We start from the raw sequence: 20,205 nt of genomic DNA on the forward strand, positions 1-20,205 counted from the left end.
TGCATTTATCCAAAAAAAAAAAAAAGAAAAAAGGGAGTTTTGAAAACAGAAAATCATTAGAACTTAGAACTTTCTGCTTGGTTGAAAAAGTACACACTTTTACACACACACACACAAAACCTAAAAGCAGTATCACACTCAGCACAGTAGACAGTTTGGTATTAAGAGATGGATTTTATTGATTTTTATTCAGACAGATGTCATGCTCATAAATGTCCTTACAGAGTAAATAAAGAGCCAACTACACTGCTCTACAAAACCCTATGGCAACAAATCTGACACATTCAGTCTCCTCACACTATCAGCTGCAACTTCCTGTTTTTACATACAACCTTCCGCTTGCACGGGACCGTTCTGCAATTTTCCTTGACTGCTGTGAATTGGCTAGATGGTGTGAATACAACAATTTCCTCACAGATCAGTATCATAAATCCATCAGTTGTGTGTCGAACCAATCAGCGGCCACCGTTTTATAACGTATGTGTTCTCAGGTAGCCATACAATGAAAGCTTTGCATTGTGATGCCACAATAACAGAAGGCACAACTAGTGTACAAAAGTGAAAGATGACAAAGCAAACAAGACGGAGGCTTGAGAAATGTGAATGTGAAAGATGGCATATTCTGTGCCCTGTCAATGCACTAATTAACTAATTGACCTCAGTCCCTCCCAAATAGTTAATATCAGCGGCCCCTTAAATGATCTAAGCAGCTGAAGTCAAGCCTAGTACCAACAATTCAATCACAGTTATTCCTTATGTCCATTTTTGTTTCAGTTAACAGAATTATTGGCACCAGAAAGAAACTCGCACTAACATTTAATATATTATAAATACCTAATATATCCTAAATGAATCTCTATACAATCAGTGCATTTATGTAAACAATTCAAAATATAAACCAAAAACAAATACAATAAATATTAAAGATACTATGTTTCCAGAAGTTCGTAAACAACTCACATTTCTTGAACGTACTGTTGCAATAACCAGAATATTGTGAGTGGGTGACAGGCAGTTCTGTTTGAAAAAAGGTCTTCGTGTTTTAGGACTCTCTCAGATGAAGTGTTCACCTACAACTAGCATTTTGAATTTTAATCTACACATCCATTCAAGATGTGCCATCTTGAGGACTATGAGAGCTTTACTACACAGGATATATGAGGGATACAACAATCATTTGTCTGTTTCATCACTTTAGGATGTGGTGAACTACACATTTCCTAGTCAGAACCCAGAAGAAAGTGCATGTATTTGAAATGAAAATCTGTTGTTTCCTAAGGCTCACCTCAAAATTGCTTTGAATGATGCGTATCTCATTCTTATTAGTTCTAAATTATATTTAAACAATGAGAAATAAAAATCAACCCACATATTTCTGTTAAACATCTGAAAGGGATTTAACAAGAATAATGGTATTCTTTTATAAAAAAAAAGAAAAAATTAAAAAAAAGAAATCGGTGGATCAGTAAAACAGTATAAGTCAATAGCAAAATGCCCAAATCAGAAGTAATACTTTACTACCAATGTATGGTTACAGGTGAGACTGAGAAAATAAAAGTGAAGCCCTTGTCGTATTACAGTGAAAGGAAAAAAAAAGTAAATATTTATACAAGTGAACATAAACCACGTCTAAATGATGGATGTTCACAATAATATAAATACTATATACAATACAGTACCACCTGGCGGATCTTAAGTGTATACATGAAGCTAGCAGAAAATATCCAGTGGTTCTTTGCAACAGTGCCTCGGCACTTTAAAGGTTAGCCGGGTTAGTACACACACCTCTCGTGGAGGCTGGTACTGGATTAACATGTAGGAAGTACTGTATACGCAGACCCACACTAAGACTTTGAACAGGACCTATCTCTTTTTTCTTTTCTTTTTTCATTAATTCTGAGTTCTTCGTTTCATTACTATCGATGTGTATAAACCAAAAGACATGACAGATTCTAAAAGTTGTCTTACATGCATGCTATGGATGAAAGACAGTTACTCTTTCCCCCCTCTTAAACTCATTATTCGTGAAGGCATCATTTAGTGCTTTTTTTGTAATGTACAAAAATACAAAACATAACGACCGATAATCCACTCTGAATGTTTTTTTGTCCGAAGATGGTACACATGCCACTTCCTGTCTTATATGAATCTGTTAGCAAGTCACTTTGAATTACCTATGATATTATTTTGGCAATTAAACAGACAGTGTAGATTAAGGAACATAATTTAAGACCCATTCAGATGTAAAAAGCCTATATCCGATCATAAAGTTCAACTGGACGTGGACCCATAGGAAGCAACAGAACAAGCATGTGGTGATAATGAAGGTCCGAACCGCTTTTTACTAACAGGAGCACCCACTCTCAGTGGCCGGAGGGTCTGGCTGTTTGTCCAGCTTAATGTCGATCACTGGAAAGGGGTGAGTTAAGGAAATCAAGGAAATGGTGTTGCCTTATTAAGAACAGTTTCCCACTAATGGTTGACTTTTACTGTTATTATAACATTTTTATTATTAAATCTTTACTGACATAATCATATTTTGGGTGAAAAAGCATAATCAGAAGAAAAAAAAAATACAGCTTAAAATCCCCGGTTTTTGGAAAAGGAGCCAGACAGTTTGAAAAATAAGCCTTGACGATGTCAACTATGAAACAAAGGATATATGTGGCTATAAATCATGCACGAATAAACCAGGAACTAGTATCAAGTGGGTCAGTTTTGATATTATGATGACTTATATCATTTCTGTTTCACTAGCAGAAAAACATGCACAGAAAAATAACTTACTGAACACTCTCCATCTGCCATTGGTTGCACCAACACATAGCCCCGCCCCCTCTCAACTGAACTCACAGGATTGGTTGAGAGGATGCTTAAACAAAAATGTTGATAGCACCACACAGTCACAATGTTAATCAACCTTCACATACTGTACTTTTTTGGTTAAGTAAATTTGTCTGCACATTAACCTGGGAGACCTTCTCAAAACTGACACTCATCACCTTTAAATATCATGCATTAAAGGATACTTCCTTCTTTGTTGTTATCATCTAAGCTTTCCATTCCGGGCAAAGCTGCAGCCACTCTCCGGAACAACTGTTAAACCAAACAAAAAGAAAATGAAACCAGACAGATTTTTTTTTTTTTCCAGAGCGGATTTGTACCACTGAAGCCCTAAGGGCAACAACTCTGGCTAAATCAAATCTTTTTAGAGCTTTCCATGTGTCATGTTACAGGGCATTAAAGTCCAGACAATGTAGCACTCTTAGATTTACCTGTTTAACGTTGCTGCCAGTCTTTGCACTAGTTTCTATAAACATCACATTCAGCTCTTTGGCCCGCTGCTCGCCCTCCTCTATACTGATTTGCCTGTCAGAGCAAATCCCAACATAATGCATTACAATTTTAAATACATTCAAATAATAATTCTGAGTAAACTGAATGAACGTAAAAAACTTAAAACATTATACAATTGTGACAGAAATGAAGAATTTAGTACAAAGTATTATATCAAATGTTATTATAAATGACTCCACCTCTTTTCCTCTAGATCTGTTTTATTGCCCACCAGCATGATAATGACATCACTTCCCCTCTCTGTTCTGACATCGTCAATCCATTTGGAGGTAAGCTGGAAAGAATTGACATCTGGAGGAATAAAAGACAAAAATCTCAGTCTAATCAGAGCATCAATGTGTTTTGTTAAATGCCTATTTCAACAATGACGACACAAAAGCAGTAGCTTCTACATATATCATTTTATTGGTTAAAGTGTGTGTGTGTGTGTGGCTCACTTGTAATATCATACACCACCACAGCCACTGTGGAGTCTCTAATGTAGCTTGGGATAAGACTCCTAAAACGCTCCTGCCCTGCGGTGTCCCATAGCTGTAACCTCACCTGCAAAAAATACAAATATATGTAGAAATAATGACTGATTTTGATAAGTGCACCAAAGTTCTATATATTAAATATAACAATTTGATATAATTAGTTTCAGAGCTTCTTACAGTTCGGTCCTCCAGATACATGGTTTTTGATAAAAAGTCGATTCCAATAGTTGCCTGTAATGATAATAAGATTCAAAGTTTGATAAAAAATAACACAGACCTATGTGGAAAACTCTTTGGTGTCTGCACTGAAATAACCAAAAGTATACCTGATAAGTGTTGTCAAAGCTGTCATACATGAACCTTGTTATCAGCGATGTTTTCCCAACTATAAAACAAACCAACAAAAACAGGAGAAGGTTCAGATTTTGACGAATCACATGCACTGAAGTGATTAAAAACTTGTTTGGCCTGAACAACACCACACAGTGTACTTTTAGTAATTGAATTACACTACCATACTGCAACTAATGCTGAAACAAGTCTCGATATCTGTCCTTCAAATGACAGTATGTTTTTCTTCAGTGTCTTTTAGAGTTATGACGAAGGTGAAAATGACTTGAAAAATGCAGTAGTGCATGGAGCCACAGTGACAGCTAAATTCCAGAGTGCATTTTTCATTCACTAGTGGACTGCTTTTTTCAGGTCAGTCTGGCCAGGCCTGTTTGTCAGGCTGAGCCCAGATACTAAAATCATCAAGCGGCACAATGCTGATAGTTACACTGGAGCTCACAAAACGATAGGAAATAATGGCCCCATTCTTCTGACTTCACTTGTTGTTCTGCTGATGTCTTGAGACAAGATCAACCAAATCTGGCCAGCAGTGAGCTTCAGGACCATGGACAGCAGATGACAAGTGGTCTTCTGATGACACTCAGGACAGTCAACACAAACCATGTCATCATGTACACTCATGTTGCTCCAAACCTCCGTGTCTTCCTATCTTCAGTCACGATTCACTACAATTATATGAGGAAAAAAAATAAGTGGTGACTGAGCGGATGTTGTTCTTTGTAACGTCTGTGTTCCACAGAAGAAAGATAGGTTTGGAACAACATGAGGGTCAGTAAACATTGACAGATTTCAGGAGCTGACATATAAAAAATAAAGGGAAAATAAATGTTTTTCCAGCAGGTGTGGTAATATCCATCATCACATTCAGGCTGCATGATTTCGATAAGATGGTACCAGTCTTTTAGACTCAGTTTGTTATTGTCACTTATCACATACTAAAGCTGTTTTATACAGTACAGAGAGCCCTCTGTTTGGCTGGCTGTCCATTTTCTCCATTCAAACGGTGAATGATGAATACATAATCACTGTTTTAGGAGTTATAACCACTTATATAGGAAATTATAAGCATTGCTAGAAAATGTAAGGGGAAAAAATACATCAAGAACATGTGAACTTTACAGTGACACCACGTTCTGTGTTATTATTTTCAATATTTGGATGTCCAGTCATCTAATGACAGACATGATCTCAAATGCCCGTCTGATTACGTCTTCACAAACACCGACAGTGACACTGATAAAACCATCATCCAGCTATATTAATAAACCACGATACCTAGTAATATTATATAGGCTGATCTTACGAGTGCTCATGAAATGATGCATGAGGTTTATATTTTTGCTCTGCTGAAGAATCCCACAGACACTGACACAACCTGGGTGTGTCTCCAGTAGACACACGGGAAATGCAAAGCCTCTGCGCTTTTCTGTTCCATCACATTAAATCAGTGGATGTTTACAGGAACATATACACAAACACGGCGACATGCATGTAGATAAACTCTACCGATTTAATTATTAAATATATATCATTTGTTTTGAGCGATTTAAACAGCACTAGAATAACAGCGATCAATGATATTATCAGCCCTTCTGCTTCCAATGGAAAATGCAGGTGACAATCGTAACAGTTGTTGAAATAAGGATTACATCACGTTATATCCACAGATGGGTGTTTAGTAGTCTTCATTGCTATACATTTTCATGACTAATCAAAAATTAAACATATGCAACCGACTTGTTTGACAGGGAATCGATGGAGAGATAACATCGTTTGAATTAACACCACAAACAAGCGGATACACTCGAAGACTCAACAACATACGAAAGCACTTCATGCATGTGTGGAAAGGTTAATGGGTTCGTCTAAACCCAGTCGAGGCAAACCCAAAGACTCACCGCTTTGCTCCCCTAAAAAAACAAGTTTGAATTTCCGTAAAGGGTTCCCAAAGTCACTTCCCATGGACATTGTTGCTTCAATGACACAGTTGGTATGGATTAGTATGTACAGGTGGCACCAGTCTTGCGAGAATGCAGATGGATAATCTTCGGTCCCGAATCGATGGATATTGCAGTGCTGCCCCGCGATGTCAGTTCTGCTGCTCTGTGCGCATGCGCAGCGGTGGCTATACGCCCGTCTGATATCACTGTGTGTTTACGGAAACGTCCCTAGTAAACTGTCTTTGCACGCTAAAACCGCAGGCCAAGCATCCGTGCAGCACCGTTTGCATCTGCATCTCTAAGTGCAACGCATATTCATATACTAGTTGTCTTTTGCAGACACTAGAAGACTGCATTTAGACCTAAGCTTTCTCCAAAAGAATACATCCTGTGAATAAAAATTGAATGGAAAGTGTTAAACAAAATGTTGTAAATCCTTTGTCTGTGTGTGCTCATGATAATAAACATTTTATGTTGTAAAACGTTAAACTTTAAATTAGATTTACAGTTTTGTTGTTTTGAAGATGACATTAATTTAATTATAAAATAAGAAACATGTTTATAGGCTTCTTATATACAGTAACTTAAAAGAGTAACTAATATAGTATACATGCAATTAAATTAGATTTTTTTTGTGTCATCTGTGGGTTTTGCCTTTACTGGATAAAAATGATAGCGGACCGACTGGAAAATGAAGGAAGAGAGATTCACAATCTCTTTAAGTGCACAACTTGGCATCATGTGTAGATGTGCTATAGGTTCGACTATGTGTTTTAGCATTTAACCTGTTAAATGTCACCCCGTCCCGTATACGGGACACCTAAGTTGACTATACTATATTACAATCAAATCTAATCTAATCTTGACAAACTATATATCGTTGGAAAGGTCTAAGACTCCCAAATATATATTTTACCAATATTTTTTGTAAAAAATTATGTAGGAAAAGTAATAGATGAATTTATGACAAGAGTGTACCCTCAGAAATCTACATTACAAAAGGAGCTTTGACCTTTGTTTAAAAAAAATACTTCCTCTTTGCCTTTTTCTCTATCACATTTTAGAAATCATCAGAAGCTATATATCACTTCAAAACACAAAATCTCAAAATTCATGTTTCAAAACCCATTTTAAAATCAGACTATGGTACATCAAAATCATGTTACAAAATGTTTTCAGTCATGAATTATAAAAATTTATGTTTGTATCATGCACATTCAAGTGTATCTTCAAAAACGTGAGTGACAGTTATATATATATATATATATATATATATATATATATATTTTTTTTTTTTTTTTTTTACACCCAAACAATACAATAAATGACCGAATGGAAACACTTAGAGAAGAGAATTCTAGTGCAACTGAGGAGGATGACATTAAAATTGTAGACAACAATTAAAATTGTAGACTCTGTGTCTAATATTAGTGATGATATCATTACTGTGTCCTGGAATATTCAGTATATACCCTACAAAGTTTGTCTGCAGACTTCTTCATAATCTACAGCCTGGGGCTAAAAAAAAAGAAGAAGAAGAAGAAAGAAAGAAATAGACAACCTAGAAATAGAAAACTAGGCTATACTTACTGGAGATGACGTTGACAATAAAATCACAAAAACATCCATCAGAATGAACAAAATAACTTTTGTTTAGTAGTTTTAAATTACTTAGCAATAATCTTTGGATATGGGAACATATTAAATAAGGTGGGAGTGGAGTGTGTTTTGACAGAATATTGTCAGAAAGGATAAAAGCCCAGGTATACAATCAGCTTACTGTACTTTAAAATATGCTTAAATAATATGCAACTTGTCCTTAAACGAAAGCAGCTAATCACAGCATATTGTAAATATGTGTGCATTTTAACATCTGTGTTGTACTGTTAGTAAGGTAATAGAGATTCCTTAGTTCAGCATTTACTTTGATATCAAGAAAGAAAATGCTGTTTACAGGCTAGTAGATTAGCATTAGCACACCACAGCAAGAGTCATTTCCTTAGCTCACGTTTGCTTATTTGTAAAGTATATTGAGCACAGCAGAAAGACCAATCTCCCTGAAGGTTTTATAATATACACAACATTTCCAATGTCAGTTTGTTTCTTAAAAAAAAAAAAAAGTAACATAAAGGCACGAGGGAGTCAAGAAATGGCAATTTTCAAACAAAACAATGGTTTATTTATAAAAGAGAAAGGGCAAACATCGAATGCATGTGGCTGTAATAGTCTTTTGGCCAGATTCTTGTCATTGTGTAATCATAGTGTTTATTTATAAAAGGTACATTTAACCTAATGCTACATTATAAAGTACTTAATTAACATATGTTGTTATATAACAAACATCTTTTTTTATCCTTTATTTATCTGTATTCAAAAAGCCTCAAAATTATGTTGCATTCAAAATAATTCTCAATTATATTGTCTTCACATACAATACAAACCATCACTGCATTCAAAAATCTCAAAAATCAAACAACTCTGCTTCTTTCTCCTTCCAGAAGGTGAAACTACGATCAATATATCTACAAATTTCATCATTACTAAACACTGAGAAATCATTGCTTCCATCTCTGCTGGAATGTCCTCCATCGGTTGATACAGTGTTCTCGATGATAACCTGCGGCACAGCTTTAACCCCAGCACAAGATTTATTCACGGATTCATTAGATATCCCATTTTCTCTTTTCCCAAAATATTGCATTTTGATGTCCTCAAAACCATCTTTCCACTCACGTCTCCCAGCCTCAATCTCCCTGAGGACGGCCAGGTGGAAGTCTCGGACCACGTCCCAGGGAAATTTCCCTACGTGATCGAACACTTCAAAGCATAGCAGGTGCCTCATCTTGCGCTCTTCAGCTGGGAGGTCCTGCTCAAGAATGTGAAAATAGCCGAGCATGAACAGGTCAAGGGTTAGGCTGTCGTAAGCAACAGGAGCGCCATCCACACGAGGAAGGAACTGCTCGGGCGAGTATGTCACGCGCTTCCTTTGGAGGCTCCGGATCTGTCGTGTAGGGACCCCTGAGGCGATGCGCTTCCAGTTGCCAATCATTTTGTCTATTGTGGTTCTTTGCCTATAAAGATCATACAGTGATCTGCTTCCTGGGTTGGAGACTGGAGCTGTTATTCCTTCTCCTGTAAGAGTGCCAAGCTCTTGTTTCATCTTGGCTCGCATTGATATTGCATACGCAGACCTTTTCCAGTGGCTCAAAAAGAGAACAACAATACGCTCCTTCCGCAAGCAGGTGGTCTCCATCACTTTATTTGCATCTTTGCCCGGTGCCTGCTGGCATATTATGGCACTGTCATTAATGTGATTTATGTCAGTGCTTTGAGTTGTCCCTATTTGCTGCTCCTTACGATTTGTTGATGTAGTCAGTTTTTGCTGCCTTGTGTCTGATGTGTTGTTTGAAAGCCCACAAAATGGGTAGATGTTTCCTATCTGACCCTCAAAGTTGGACCTCAGATTTTTCACAGAAACTCCTGATTGCTGGATCTCCATTTCCACCTTTTGCCTTCGTCCTTTGACTGAACTTTGCCTCTCTGGCTGGTATGTGAAGACTGATGCCAGATCCGTGTTTGGCATCTTACTGATCCCATCTTCGACGTTTGTTTCTGAGAGGTTGGTCAGGAGGTTTGACATGCTCTTTACTATATTTGAGATACGATTGTACCAAGCAGAAAGAGGCAGAGATTCCTCCATGTCTGGGAGCTGCTGGCACTGGGTGTTGACGGTGATATTAACGATGGGTGCAGGAAGGATGGCCCTGAGTTCCTCTGCCAGTCGGGCAAGCTCTAGTTCATAGGCCTGGCATCGTTTCTGAAGGGAGATAGTTTCAATCTGTCCCTCCAAGTAGAGCAGGTCATCTTCAGTAAGCAGTTCTCCAAAGGGGCCCAAAATGACATTGTGGACTTGGGAATACCTCCAGCCATCCACCTCAGTGTGTTGGTTGCTGTTGTCCTGTGTAAGGTGAAACAATTATTATTTTAATGTTGTATGACACTGCACGTTATGCAAGGACTTTTATGTAGTAGGGGTTTGAGAAGTTTACTTTTCTGCTGAGGACATCTTCATCTTGCAGTCGAGCCTGAAGCTTGCGCACCATAACCTGCCTCTTCCATTCAGCAATGGGCTTCCCGTTCTCGTCATGAGTTGGGATCAGAGAATCAATGTCAGCAAGATTTGCCTCCAATGTTGCAAGTGGTACAATTCCACTCTGTACTTTCTGTAAACAGATTCATACAAACTCATAGAGATTAACATTGCTATAACATCTCAGTTTCAAATATCCCCCCTCAAAATTGCAAGTTTCCTTATCTTGCAATTCAGACTTTTTCTTGTAATGTTGAGTTACATTTCTCGATTCTGTTTTCTTCGGAATAACATGTATAACATGAATAACATGTATAACATTAATAATTTGAGCACAATAAGACCAGAAAGATAATAATAAATGTCAATTGTGATTTCAGGTTGACTTTTTTAGAAGGGGTGGTTGATTGCGATTTTACTTTTTAAAAATTAGTTAGTCTGTAATGTTGCTGTTTGAGCATAAACAATATCTACAAAGTTGGAGCGCTGAAAGTTCAATGCAAGTGGAGATATCGACTTCTGGTAGCTTAATGCCTACAAAAACAGCCGTAGTGACTACAACGAGCTACTTCCCAGGTTTGTGACATCACAAACACTAATAAACCCCGCCCCCTTGGAACACGCAACAAAGGGGGCGAGGCCATGTTGTGCTGATTTAGAGAAGAGGAAGAGAAATCTAGGGGTGGATGTTAAAATCTATTCATATTTGATTAGCAATTCTGTCTTCAAATGATTCTAATGGATTCACAAGTTTCGAAATCATATGTTCTAAAGCAGCGCTTCTTAATTCTGTTCCTCGTGTCACCCTGCTTTGCACATTCTGTGCACCTATCTCTCTCTCTCTCATTCAGATCCTCAGCTCAGTGAATACACTCATTTTCACATAGCTATGAGATGCTTTATACATAGACGCATGTGAGGTTGCCTTACTGTATTACAGTTTTAATCCGGATAAACCCGTGTATTAAGAGCTAACTTAAGCAGTAGCATTTACAAAACTTATCTAAAAGTATGAGACAACAACAAACAAAAAACTTACCTTAAGAGCCGTGCTTGCACAGGTTCTGCACGATAATCTTTACTAATATCCTCCACGTCTCAATCGGGCTTAAAATGTATAATATAATTGAAGTGAAGCAATATAGACAACGCCAGTATTTGCAATGTTTACAACCAGTGCACATGTTGCTGAGGTGAGGGACGGACGTTCAGATGAGTTTAGCCAATCACAACACACTGGACCAGCTAACAAAAACAGGAACTCATTGAAACGTTCAAATGAGAAGGGACGGAGCGGTGTGGAATTTTTTTTTTAACTAAGTATTAACATGTGTTAGACTGCACCACATAAACACAATCAAGCCTAGAGAAAAAACAGTCAACCACCCCTTTAATATTGAGGTTAGCACATACATTTATTGTTTGTCCAGTGAAGACTGCAGTGATTCCTGCTTGTTTCAGCGACCTCATTGACTTTTGGGATAAAACTGCATCCTCAAGGTGTTTCCTCATGTTGAATGAAGTCACAACTATACACCAAAGACAAACAAAATGAGTTAACTTTAGACATACGGTTTCTTTGTAATATGGAAGTTGACCTTTTTGCCAGTTAGAAATCTGTATTGGTTACAGATAATATATATATATATGCTCTCGCCTAAGATGAACACATGCCGTGTCATGTACACGCACCTGTAGAGGCCACTTGCATATGCTGTATGGTTCCAGCTCCAGCTCTCTTATCTTGTGAGGCGGCCGGTAATGCGGATGTGTCATCTGGGAATGGTAGAAAGGAACGAGGCTGGGGAGGGACTTCATTCACCGGCTGCTGGGAACACCAAAACAGCCAAAGCGATAAAAGAAAAAACATATCCTGCCATATTTGCTTAAAAACATTTTCTAACTAAAAATGATCACCTTGCTATTTTCCATCCTGCCACAATGTCCAAGTTCACAGGACAGGTCCTTAATGTCCTGGTAGGGGTCAGTTGTGCTAAACAATGTCCTTTCCTCCTCTATGAGAACAATATCTGGAGAGTGCTGGAGTAAAGCAATAAGTGAACACAAGGATTTCCTGAATTTAAACTCAATTGCCTTTTAGTGATTGGTGCAAAATACAGGTCTTGAAGCACAATGTACACCCTGAAGAGTCCCCGGTGAGGGGGAAAAGGCATGAGAAAAGTGTAACGGGAGCTCAAATGGTTTAGTATAGCAGGCCTCCCACTCAGTTAACAGAGGAAAACTGCCTATAGAGTTCAGTCACCTGATCGGATGGTTCAAATGACCCATACCTGCCATTGCAGTGATTGACTTCTCTTATGGCCACTTGTGAACTCTGTTTTATTTTTATTTTTTAAAGTAATTAATACTTATTCAGCAAGTATGTATTAAATTTATCAAAAGAGTCATTTATATTGATACAAAAGAGTTCTGTTTTAAACAATTCTGCTCGTTTGAACCAAAGAATCCTGCAAAAAAAGTATCAGTTTCAACAAAAATATTAAGCAGCACAACAGTTTTCAACACTGATAATATAGTTAAATCAACATGCAGTATTAAAATTATATTTGAAGGATCATGTGACACCAAAGACTGGAGTTATGGCTATTGAAAATTCAGCTTTACCATCAACTAAACTAAATCTAAACTAAATATAAACTAAATATAAGTAATAACATTTTGTATTGCAAAGATTAAGCATGTATTCGTTAAGTGTAGAATTCAAGAGCAGCACTTACTTCAAATACTAACTTAGGCATCACACACTATAGATTATACATTAGCTATGTATAATCAAATATATGACATTTAGGGTATCATTTATTTATTTTAACAAAATGAAATTTCGTTTTCAGAGCTAAACATGATGAATTTGTCAGGCTGTGTGTTTCCATCCATTATCTCATTACTTACTCGCATTTTGAAATTATTTCAAAGATCATTTTCTAGGCAGGATTTTTTCTAATTATTTATATACATATTTAATTAATATATTTCGCATCATACAACAAACCCAAGCAATGTTACAGATTTTTTTTTTTTTTTTTTCAGAAAAGTAAAACAACAATGGCATTTATGTTTTTATAAAGTAATCTGAAATAACTTACAGTCCACACCTTTGCTGGTGAAGTCTTCACAAGTCTAACAGCTGAGTGTAATGAGAGCAGCTACAATCACATCAGTGCTCCAGCCATCCAGTGGCCAAACACTTGAGGATCAGCACACTACAGTGAGCTCTGACAGGAGGTCTTCATAGTAAAGTATGAATAATTAAAGGGTGGGATTAGGTGAACTGTTGTTCTTTTTTTTACAGGTTTAAAGGCCTAATGTTTCTGAAATTCACTAAAGCACTTTTGTGTTTCTCACCATTTTTTATTGAACTAACTCTACAGTTTCCAAACACTATTTGCTGTTCTGAATCTCTTGTAATGTGGTTAGAGAATTACTTCAATTCCACAAAAATCAAAGAATGGGGCTTTATGGCGAATCGATACACATGCATGAACAGACAGTACTAATCTTTATTGAGGTGTCACATTATTATCCAACCATAACTGATTTGCCGTTACGCACATTTAAAGATGCTTCACTTAATACCTCTCTGTTACATGCACCTCAACCGACCGTGGAGCAAAGAGGTCAACACACATCAGTTACACAGACCATTAGATATGCAGGAATAGATCGGGCAACTCTATCTAAGCATTAGATCACACCAATTCTATTAGTTTACAGGCAACAGCAGAAGACCCCACTGTGTACCACTCACCTCCACTACAAATAGGAAAAAGAGTTCACCAAAATTGGACAGTTGAAGACTGGAAAAATGTTGCCTGGTCTGATGAGTCTCGATTTCTGTTGAGACATTCAGATGGGAGTAAACAGAATGAGAACATGGATCCATCATGCCTTGTTACCACTGTGCAGGCTGGTGGTGGTGGTGTAATGGTGTGGGGGATGTTTTCTTGGCACACTTTAGGCCCCTTAGTGCCAATTGGGCATCGTTTAAATGCCACGGCCCATCTGAGCATTGTTTCTGACCATGTCCATCCCTTTATGACCACCATGTACCCATCCTCTGATGGCTACTTCCAGCAGGATAATGCACCATGTCACAAAACCCGAATCATTTCAAATTGGTTTCTTGAACATGACAATGAGTTCACTGTACTAAAATGCCCCCCACAGTCACCAGAGCTCAACTCAATAGAGCATCTTTGGGATGTGGTGGAACGGGAGCTTCGTGACCTGGATGTGAATCCCACAAATTTCCATCATCTGCAAGATGTTATCCTATCAATATGGGCCAACATTTCTAAAGAATGCTTTCCCTTGTTGAATCAATGCCATGTAGAATTGAGGCAGTTCTGAAGGCGAAAGGGGGTCAAACACAGTATTAGTATGGTGTTCCTAATAATCCTTTAGCTGAGTGTATTATTCTGTTTTAAATTGTTATGTAAATCCATTTATATGAAGGTAATTTTCTGAATTATGTATGTTGTTCTGTAATATTTTGTATTATATTGTCACTTTTAAAATTATGCCCAATTATGCATGGTTTCATTGGAAGTTATATGCTGTAGAGAAAAGTGTAATTTATAATTTCTTTCACAAAGCCAGATTTTCAGTGCCAGCATAATAAATTGTTCCTTTTCTATATTAGCATTACCCAGTCTATCTTGCATTATGTCTACCTTTTTCCTTCATTCCGTTTCTGCGGTAATAATTAAGCTGATCTTTTGTAATTATTCCCAGTGAACAATAATTATTGTTAAGAATTCCACTGTGGTGCTCACACCTTCCTCTGGGGAAACCAAACATACACTCAGACCAAAACAACTGATGCCACGACAGAGTAAACGAACAAAACTGGTGAGAGCATCACATCTCTCCTCTCTCTCGTTGGCTTTGTGATGGATTGACACAGCATGAGCGACTCCAAACACAGGAGTAAAATGCCCTCTGACAAACCTGACTGCGTTTATGGGCCTCTGACACCAGAGATGGAGGATCGCATATCCTCTCACCCCTGGAGCTTTGGAGCCTCGTCTGAGAGGGGCGTGAGTGATAGCTGATAGGTCCTTCGTGCGCCAACCAAACAGTACAAGTGTCTTGCTAATTAGCTTGTATCCAACCATAACGTTTAATATGCCATCGTAGTTATGCTATCAAAAGAAAGGCTGATGCTTGCATAGTTTCCACTTCATTTATGAACCAATGACGTATCTATCTGATGCCCTTTTGCAATGAAGTGACAGTGGACGCGGAGCTGAAATATAAGTATTTAGCAAATTATGTATAGCGTATTGCTGTTTCACACACTATCAGACGTCTTGTGCATCACTGAATTCTCAGGGCTTGACTGACCTTTTTTCCATCTCACAAATGGTGGATGATATTATGGGGAAACATAAAATGATCCAATTGAGTCTACACCTTAAATATTCATTTTACAAATGCTCAAAAAGGACCAGGCATTTACAACTAAATCCTTAGATTTCATTCAGTTAGATATTTTCTCTGAAGTGACACACAACAACATTCTCCACGAGAATAAACAGAAACTTGTCAACACTTTTAACTCTCAGCAGATGTGAATCAAATTATAATCACATTATTAATGCCTTCATTATCAACGGTATCCATTTAGCCTTCTGAAAAGGATGTTCCTGTGAAGAAAATCCTGCCCCATATCTGATAAATAATGGGAAGGTTCTTTAGCGGGAATGACTCTGTTGGCTGCGATGTGTGATTTAATAAATGCACTTTAATATTTGTAACTTGTCCTCTGTTTTGTATCATGACTCAGCCAATATGAGCTAATATTTCGTTAGCTCAAATATATTCATGCTAGAGAAGTGTTGGTGGCAGTAACAGTTTGCTATCACAAGGTGGAGTATTACCTAAATCCTCACCTTCAGCTGTTAATGATGTAATATTCAGGGCTGTAAAGCACCTGATTGATATATTTAAGCATTATTATTAAATGTGGAAAACCTTTTACAAAAGGTAATGCAAAATTAACACAGTAACCATAATTCACCTTAGGTTCAATTTCTCTGTACTTTTTCTTTTCTTTTCTTTTCTTTTTTCAATTTCATATATACACATACTACAGTTTGTTTGAGGATGAGGGTTTTTTTTATATGTTTTTGAAAAATGTCTCTTATGCTATAATTTTAATAAACTTGAACTGAATTTTCAGCAGCCATTATTCCAGTCTTCAGTGATCCTTCTGAAATCATTTTTATTTGCCGATTTGTTGCAAAACCATTTCTTTGATGAATAGAAAGTTCAAAATATTTGTTCATTTAAGAGAATAGAATTCTTTTGGAATATTATAAATGTCTTTATTGTCACTTAGATTAATTCAATGCATCCTTGCTGTATAAATTATATAAAATAATTTCTTTAAAAATAATTTTAATAAAAGTAAACATTTTACTGACACCCAAAGCAGTTAAACATTAGTGTGTATATGGAAGAAATATTTCTAAAAAGATTTTTTATGATAACTAATCTAAATAACCCAAAATAAAAACGTCTGATTTAATTCTAAATGAGCTTGCAGTCAAATAAACTGTGCTGAAGAAAGTACTCATTATCTTACGTGAGCATCAGCATCATGGAGGAAGTTGGCACAGTCATGATAGCCATTGTATTCTGCCAGATCCACTGCAGTAAACCCATCAGAATCTCTCTCCAGTGGACTGATGTGATTATTCAGCAGCACTCGGCAGCACTGAGGGAACGAGAGATTAGAGCTGTCAATCAAAACCTCCAGGAAACCATTTTGAACTTCTTAAACTGTAAAACCATCTCAGCGTTCATGGAAAGGATTTGTGATTGGAACTAAAGGAACGGTGACAGACACCTCCAGTTCTCCATTCTCCGCTGCATCATGTAGGGGGGTCCCACCCCAGAGGTCTTTCAGGACCTTTGCTCCCATCAGTAAAAGACGCTTCACAATGCGATGGTGGCCCTCGCTAGCAGCGAAATGCAGTGCTGTGGCTCCATCCTTATCCTGACAGGACAGATCCAGATCTGTGAAGGAGGCCTGAAGTATCATATCAGAGACAGAATTAGAGTAAGTTATTTAATAAAACTGAAGCAGTGTGACTGAAGTAGATAACTCACCAACCAGACCACCAGGGCATAGTGTCCCATGTGGGCAGCTGCATGCAACACACTCATGCCATCTTTGGCCTGTACATGGACGTTTGCACCGCAGTCCTTCACCAGGTATTCAACCACATGCAGATGCCCCTCCTGACAGGCCAGATACAGTGGAGTGGCCCCAGTTCCTGTCTGGCAGTCCACACACCTGTACCAATAATACATTTGAGACTTTGCATGTAACATAACATAATCTCGTTTTAAGTCTACATTAATTAACAAGCCACTTTATGCTTACAGATCTTTTCAGTGAAGTGTCGAGTATATTCACATGCACTAATTTTGATTTCCGATTCTGAAAGTGCTATTTATTTGATCCCTTTACTCAGCGTTCATGTATATGCATTAAACGTATTCCAAACTAAAACTTCAGTGTGTGCATAGTGCACAGTTAGTTGCCATATTCAGAACTGAAGAAAGCCACCTCTGTTATGTCACAGAGTTACCATGAGTATATGTGTCATTTATTCTTCACTAAAAATAAACTTTACACATATGTCAGAATGGCTATTTTAGGTAATACTGAGTCCCCTCCACTGACCAGTTTGTAAGATGACAATACATTTTTTAAAGTTGTAGAAACACATTGGTAAAGTTGTGTTTTCCACTAGACGCTGGAGCATGCAAATTTTCTACTGGCACTGCAAAGTTATAATATATCACATATATATCAATATGTCACACTCTGTAGCATCTTGTTTTAAAAAAATATGTATATAACATCCAAAATGTCAAAATATGTACAATCTACTGCACTTTACTGGAATTTTACAGATTTAAAGTTAAACTTCTTTTAAATCAGCTAAGAAGTCATGCTGATTTTCTGTTGGTCACATGTCTCCACGTGATGTGAATTCACAGGTCAAATTTCACCAAACTTGCTCTTTGGAACACAGCAAGTAAAAGTATGTAATGTAACGAAAAGTGTGTAGTGTGACCGGCCCTTGAGATGTAAGATATATACATAGATTGCAGCGCTGCACATATGCAAATGGTATTTTTTAATCCGATTGAGATAATAGTCAGTATTTTAAATCCAGTTGAGAGAATAAACAGAATCAAGCGTTTATAGGCATAATCAAATGACCACCACCCCTTCCAATCCCATCAAAATCAATCCGATTGAGCTATCAATCCGATTTCTTATGGATTATTTGGTAGCATTTTAATGTATTGTGAGAGGTACATGCTCTATTGCAACACAAAGTAGAAGTTGGTAGCAGTGCAGATGTACAATAAATGCACAGGTGGCGACATGTGGCAGGCAAGTGGTTCCTCATGTATTATAGAAGACAGAGCCCAGATGGCGAATTTGTTGTGTCAGATGACCTTTCCCCAGCCTCCCTGATGAGCAGTTCTCAAGAAATGGCAACGTGACAGCATTGGTGCATCTAACAGTAAAACCACAGTTCATTCAGATGGTTCACGATTCACCTCTGTTTTATTTATATCCTGCTGCTTTACTATGCTTTCGACTCGTATAAAACAAATTAAATGATATTCTCTTAGTTAATATTTAGCATTTTTATCTGCTCAAGTTCGATGTTCATGAGATTCCAAACACCCTCATTATTTTTGTGTGTTAAAGGGATAATTCAATAATTCAAAAACAGAAGTTCGGCCATTACTCATCTCATTTCAAACCCGTATGACTTTTCTGCAGAACACAAAAGATTAAGAATGTTAGTAACCTAACAGTTACCATTGACTTCCATTGTATGGATACAAAAATAAAAAAAATAAAAATTAAAGTCATATGGGTTTGGAATGAAATGAAGGTGAGTAAATGATGACAGAATTTTTATTTCAGGGTGAACAATACCTTTAAATTGCTTAAACATAGTTCTGTCGTGACAAATCATAAGATTTAAGCATGTTAATGTATATGACAATGTTACTGTATTTGGTCTTGGTGGAATAAATCTGCTACACTGCTGAATAGCCAATGAGGGATGATGTAACAGTCTGCGAGCCTCACCGTGGGGAGCAGGACATGAGCAGTTTGAGGGAAGTGAGGTCTCCGCTGGCTGCAGCGTAATGGACCGGTCGAGCTCCACAATCTGTCTCTGCCTCTGTGCTTCCTCCCTCAAACAACAGCCACTGTACTGCCTCCGCATGGCCAAACCGGGCAGCCAGGTGCAGGGCAGTCGCTCCCTCGCCATCACGATCCTGTAGAGCCAAAGACAGACACAAAGACAGCATCCAATAACCAGTCTGAATGGGCATAGTTAGTAGTACATCACAATGACCTTTCAATACACAGTACTGATGCACTATTATGTTGTCAGTGATATTAATAAAAGAGCTGCTTCTTTACTCACATTGTACATCCATCATCAATGACCTGCGTAACTGACATTTAAGGGAACAGACACAGCAGCCTATCCTCAAGAACACCATCCATCCAGCTGTCAACTGTAATTTTTCTCTTCATTTATCATGGCACTCACCTCAATCCCACAGTTCTTCTGTCGTAGCAGCCACTGCAGCTCCCGGACGTGCCCGGTGGCAGCAGCATCATGGGTGGCCGTGGCACCATTCTTCGTGCGGGTGTGGCAGAGGAAACAACCTTCGTTCACCAGAAACTCCAGGCAGTCCAGTTGCCCACAGCGGGCGGCGTGGTGGACGGGAGAGGCTCCCTGGGCATCTGTGATGGTCGGACTGAGATATCCGGACACATGCAAGGCCCTCAGAGCCTCCACATCCCCCTCTCGAGCGGCCTGAATGGCTCTGTGGAGCACCATGCTAGACCTCGGCCAGTCAGAACAAAAGTGGCAGGGGTCCTTGGGCTGAACCCAACTATCTCTCTCGGCTC

At 38.0% G+C, this 20,205-nt stretch overlaps 2 protein-coding genes across 2 annotated transcripts; both read right to left on the reverse strand.

The window, feature by feature from the left end:
- Positions 1-154: 154 nt before the first annotated feature.
- LOC128027559 (ras-related protein Rab-6B-like) lies at positions 155-6,299 on the reverse strand. Its single transcript, XM_052615284.1, has 8 exons — positions 6,083-6,299; positions 4,160-4,218; positions 4,011-4,064; positions 3,795-3,900; positions 3,537-3,648; positions 3,276-3,369; positions 3,030-3,096; positions 155-2,409 (listed from the first exon to the last, which is right to left on the reverse strand). The coding sequence occupies exons 1-8, from the start codon at positions 6,150-6,152 to the stop codon at positions 2,345-2,347; spliced, it is 627 nt and encodes a 208-aa protein (XP_052471244.1). The 5' UTR covers positions 6,153-6,299; the 3' UTR covers positions 155-2,344.
- A 2,036-nt stretch (positions 6,300-8,335) lies between these two features.
- Positions 8,336-20,134, reverse strand: espnlb (espin like b). The gene is made up of 10 exons (XM_052610657.1): positions 19,841-20,134; positions 19,369-19,559; positions 17,352-17,538; positions 17,089-17,271; positions 16,825-16,956; positions 12,132-12,254; positions 11,907-12,042; positions 11,628-11,743; positions 10,174-10,347; positions 8,336-10,082 (listed from the first exon to the last, which is right to left on the reverse strand). Exons 1-10 carry the CDS (start codon positions 20,132-20,134, stop codon positions 8,586-8,588), a joined length of 3,033 nt encoding a protein of 1,010 aa, XP_052466617.1. The 3' UTR covers positions 8,336-8,585.
- Positions 20,135-20,205: the final 71 nt, after the last annotated feature.

The sequence above is a fragment of the Carassius gibelio genome, chromosome A2 (genome assembly GCF_023724105.1).
Source record: "Carassius gibelio isolate Cgi1373 ecotype wild population from Czech Republic chromosome A2, carGib1.2-hapl.c, whole genome shotgun sequence".
Classification (NCBI taxonomy): domain Eukaryota; kingdom Metazoa; phylum Chordata; class Actinopteri; order Cypriniformes; family Cyprinidae; genus Carassius; species Carassius gibelio.

Coding starts and splice junctions, on each gene's coding strand:
- espnlb (XM_052610657.1), bottom strand. CDS start 20,134: ATGGTGCTCCACAGAGCCATTCAGGCCGCTCGAGAGGGGGATGTGGAG. Junction 11,744..11,906: donor TATGCAAGTGGCCTCTACAG/GTGCGTGTACAT, acceptor TTTGGTGTATAG/TTGTGACTTCATTCAACATG. Junction 10,348..11,627: donor TCACTGGACAAACAATAAAT/GTATGTGCTAAC, acceptor ATCTGTTTACAG/AAAGTACAGAGTGGAATTGT.
- LOC128027559 (XM_052615284.1), bottom strand. CDS start 6,152: ATGTCCATGGGAAGTGACTTTGGGAACCCTTTACGGAAATTCAAACTT. Junction 4,065..4,159: donor GCTTTGACAACACTTATCAG/GTATACTTTTGG, acceptor TTATCATTACAG/GCAACTATTGGAATCGACTT. Junction 3,097..3,275: donor CTGGCAGCAACGTTAAACAG/GTAAATCTAAGA, acceptor TTGGTTTAACAG/TTGTTCCGGAGAGTGGCTGC.